General features: G+C 40.0%; 1 protein-coding gene across 2 annotated transcripts in view; it reads right to left on the reverse strand.

Annotated features, from left to right (window-relative positions):
- Trip11 (thyroid hormone receptor interactor 11) overlaps positions 1–4,920 on the reverse strand; it is a 76,744-nt gene that overhangs the window by 66,203 nt on the left and 5,621 nt on the right. The window contains exon 2 of one of the 2 annotated variants that reach the window (XM_013346023.2): positions 2,761–2,822. The exons of the other annotated variant lie outside the window; for it this stretch is intronic. Coding sequence (XP_013201477.1) covers positions 2,761–2,822 — 62 coding nt within the window. The remainder of the gene's footprint in view (positions 1–2,760; positions 2,823–4,920) is intronic. 2 annotated transcript variants of the gene reach the window in all.

The following is a 4,920-nucleotide window of genomic DNA, read 5'->3' on the forward strand; positions in this document are numbered from 1 at the left end:
TTACTTTTAGTTGTAAGGTGGATTCAGGAAAATCCGTGGAAGCCTGTGGCCAGGTAGCCTGGCATATGAAGCAGCAAACCACAAGAGACCCTGTCTCAAGGTGAAAGGCAAGGACTAACAACTGAGGCCCTCCATCCCCCATGTGTTGTGGCACACACATAATCTGACCTGCACACACAAAACAATGAAGGAAAAAAAAGGAATCCTAAGGAATTCAATCAACTACTCACAGGCAAATCTAATTTCCCCTGGAAACACACTGCCTGTCTTCTAGACTAACACTTGCTACCATCACCTTATTCTTGGGCATCAGTGAGTATTGAACAAGAGATCACAAGATGCTAGACAAGACCAAAGCAAAAGCATGACATAGCCACATGTAGGCATATACATGTGCAGCAAGAACTACTTTTATTTACAGTACCACAACAATAGAGCCCTTGTCTTCCTCTGGTATTTGAGTAGCATCAAATGAGGAAGTGGCTTACAGGAGATGAATGTGTCTACCCAAATAAATATTTCTAAACTCTAGAACCATGCTTACCATAGGTGATGTGGTCATAAGGAGGATTAAAGGGACTGAAATCTACAGAAGGACAGAAAACTTCTATTTTCTTTCCAGATTCAGCACGAATCAGACATTATTCAAGTAGATTAGTCTTTACTTTCCCCCAAAATACTAGAAAATTCCCTTAGGTTACACGAGCGTGCACCCTCTGCTGCTAACGTTTTTGGGTGGGTCTGTACCAGTGAAGGACTCCTCAAGTATTTTCTAGCTCAGTCTTACTAAGAACTCATGAGCCACTACCACACTCGTGTTCCTTATCAAGTGACTGTGCTAAGGTCTCAATGCCATCTTCTACAGGCTCAGTGCTAATGTCCCTCTCTCGCAAGTCCCTCCTCTACTTTCAAATTCCACACCTTACCTTGATATCCTAGACCAGAGTTCAACAAGGCTTGTTAGGAAATACTGTCTTGGCATCTAGATTCAGTGTTGTCATTTTATAGGCTTAGAATTGAGGGGATCATCCTTACCACAGTCCTCTAAGAACATCTCTCACTACAACACTAAGTGTTTTTTGATGTTCTTTTCCTTTTTTTTTTATAAATATTTATTTATTTATTATATATACAGTGTTCTGGTTGTATGTCTGCCTGCAGTCCAGAAGAGGGCACCATATCTTATTACAGATGGTTGTGAGCCACCATATGGTTGCTGAGAACTGAACTCAGGAGCTCTGAAAGAGCAACCAGTGCTCTTAACTGCTGAGCCAGTTCTCCAGCCCCTCTTTTGTTATTCTCATCCCAAGGCTCAATTGTTGAGCTCTGGTAGTCCTTTACAATAGCTCCCACTCTTAAATCCTTTTAATTTCTATAGGGCTTCCCTCTGAACTTTTTCAAGCTTTTCTCATTCCTACTAAGTATAATATAATGTCCAGAATTAGTCACAACTACACATTGACTCATAAGGAACAAAACAGTAAAGTTAGCTTATTATTCCTATATTCTTACTTCATTGCTCCAAATATTACACTATTATTCTAATGTTAGGAAATGTAAAACTCTAGAATAAACAGAATTCCATTCTTCATATTATATTTAAATACACCACTAACTGATGTGGGATTCCCATCTGTGTGCTGTGAATGTTTTATTACCACTGGTAAATAAAAAAGCTACTTGGGGCCTATGGCAGTGCAGAATAGAGCAAGGCAGGAATTCCAAGTAGAGATAGGGGAGAAAAGTAGGTGGAGTCAGAGGGATACCATGTAGTCTCAGAAAGAGACAGACACCCACCAGAAACTTAGCGGTAAACCACAAAACAATAGAAATGGGTTAATTTAAGATGTAAGAGTTAGTGAGAAATACGCTTAAGCTATTGGCCAAACAGTATTGTGATTAATACAGTTTCTGTGTGGTTATTTTGGGTCTGGGAAGCCAGGAAATGAACAAGCAATCTCCACCTACAACTAGCTAGGTGTGATGGTTCAGGCCTTGTGATGGTTTAAATACAGATATTCTTCCCCCATATGCTCATATATTTGAATGCTTAGTCATCAGGGAGTGGCACTATCTGAAAAGGATTAGGAAGTGTGGCCTTGTTGTAGGAACTGTGTCAATGGGTGTAAGATTTGAGGTTTCAAAAACTCACACTGCGTTGTATGTCTCTCTTTCTCTCTGCCTGTAGATTAGGATATTGCTCTCAATTACTTCTCCAGCACCATGCAGGCTATACTTGCTACCATGCTTCCCATCATGATGATGATAATGGACTAAGCCTCTGAAACTGCAAGATAGCTCCCAATCAAATGCTTTCCTTCATAAGAGGAAATAACTTGGCCATGATATCTCTTCACAGTAATAGAACATTGACTAAGACTGGCCTGTTAGCCCAACATTCATGAGGCTGAGGCAAGGCCATCAGTTCAAGGACAGTCTGGGTTACAAAGGAAGCCTTAGCAAACAAAATAACAGATAATAAGTATAAACAAATGTACCACTACAATGTAGCACATTGCTGAATAATGTCAATGATAAACTTTTACCACAACTATTTCTACATTTGGTAGTTCCTACAGCTGTGGCAAATATAAACATTCTTCACTTCAGGGAGATCTGTAAAAGACAAGACAAAACCCTGACAACAGGAAAGGCTGAAAGACCAGGCAGTACATTTATAAATTCTGAAAGTTTCAGTAACTTTCACGGCTTTAAAAGAGAAAAGCCTGAAGTTTGACAGCTGTCTTTAATTGTCCTTACCTCTGATCTTAAGACTGAATGAGTAGCTTCATTTTCCTCTCTCCCAGAACTGGAGAAATCCACTACAAAACAAACAGTATATGCTGAGTGTTTGATGAACACCATATGAAGTAATAAACAGTTGTCTTTTGGCGGTCGGACTGGTACTAAGGGACAGTCCTAGGCCTAGTCCACATCAGTCATGTGCCCACCACTGGGCTGTTTCTTAAAGGAAATGCATTTCACTGAGATTAAAGGCATGAGCCACCACCACATTGCAAAAGAGAAGTTTATTTAAAACTTCAAATGTTAGCTGAACTGTGGTGGCACAGACCTTTAGTCCCAGTACTTGGGAGACAGAGGCAGGCAGATCTATGTAAAGTTAAGGCCAGCCTGGTTTATAAAGTGAGTTCCAGAACAATCAGGGCTGTTACACAAAGAAATCCTTATGGAAAAACCAAATATGTAAACAGATAAACTTCTCATAATTTTAGATGAAACTTACTCAACTGGAGCTTATAGTTTACTTTTACCTTCTAGGCCTAAGACTATAAAATAATTAGTGACCTATAATTAAAACACAAATATAGCCTGAATACTTAGAGTAACACAAATGTAATTTATTAAAAATAGTGATGAGGGGCCAAAAAGATGTCTCAATGAATAAACATTCCTGTTCCCAAGCCTAATCCCTTGAGCCAATCCTTGAATCTACATAAAAAGCCAGATGGGGTACCAGAAATCTGTATTCAACATTCCTGTGTCAAGACAGGAGAGAAAGAGAGAAAGAGGGGAGAATTTACAAAAGCCCACTTATACAGTGCAAGGGCAGAAACAAGAGACCCTGATTCAGAAAAAAGGTGGATCTGTACACACCAGGACATGCAAATGCACATATGGGCTCTTTTCTCCCTCTCCCCTCCTTCTCCCTCCCTCTGTGTGTGGGTCTCTCACCTATGCTCATGCACACATACACAATAAATCTTAAAAACAAAACAAAACAGGGATGAATTCATTCTGACTTGTTCTCACTTGAAATTAGTCAAAGGATGTTGACAGAGGTTTCTGCCCTCCCAGTCCTGCAGCTGTTCAGTCCCAAAGAAACACTCCGAGGCCTACATTAATTATAAACTGGTTGGCCTATTGCTCAGGCTTTTTATTAACTAACTCTTACATTGTACATTAACTCATTATAGTCTGTGTTAGGCACATGGCTTGGTACCTTTTATCAGTGAGGTAGTCTCATTTTGCTTCCTCTGTGTCTGGGTGACAACTGTAGACTCAGGCTTTCCTCTTCCCAGAATTCTCCTGTTCTGGTCACCCTGCCTATACTTCCTGCCTGGATACAGGCCAATCAGCATTTTATTAAACCAATATAAGTGACAAATCTTTACAGGGTACAAGACCATTGTCCCACAGCAATAGGACTGAGAGATACAGGTACAATATCTATCTGGTATACGCCAAGTCCTTACTAAATACTCAGTACCAAAGAATGAATGAATCTGGGGTGGAGGGGAAGTATGTATCTGTAATCCCAAAACTTTAAGAGTCTGTAGTAAAAGGATTTGAGATGGAGGCCAGCCTGCACTATAGAGCAAAATCCTGTTTCAAACAAGTAAGTGGATAAAAATTAAAATAAATAAATTAGTAAACACAGAAAGGGTTCAACAATGCCAAAAGGGCAGCACTAATTCTGCTGGAAATTGTTACCTACTCAGTCACCATTTTTCCTGTGGTGACTAGTGTTTTCTCATTACCACATCTGAACATTATAAATGCATGGCAGAAGGGGTTTGAGAGATGGCTCAGAGGCCACAAGCACTGGCTGCAATTCCAGAAGACCTGGGTTCAATTCCCAACACCCTCATGGCAGCTCACAACCATCTATAACTCTAGTTCCAGGGGATCTAACATCTTTATACCAAAGCACAAAAAATAAAATTAAATAAATTACTTTAAAAAAAATCAGGGCAGAAGATAGAGCTCTGAAGTAGAGTTATTTGCTTAGTCAAGGTCTTGAGCCTGAGTCTGAGCCTACAATAAAAAGTAAACAAAAAGCCCAGGCTAGAGAGATGGCTCAAAAATTGAGAACACTTTCTTCTCTTCCAGAGGACCTGAGTTCTGTTCCCAGCACTCACAACCACCTATGATTCCAATTCCAGGGGTCCAATAACCTCT

Source organism: Microtus ochrogaster, chromosome 1, assembly GCF_000317375.1.
Source record: "Microtus ochrogaster isolate Prairie Vole_2 chromosome 1, MicOch1.0, whole genome shotgun sequence".
Taxonomy (NCBI): domain Eukaryota; kingdom Metazoa; phylum Chordata; class Mammalia; order Rodentia; family Cricetidae; genus Microtus; species Microtus ochrogaster.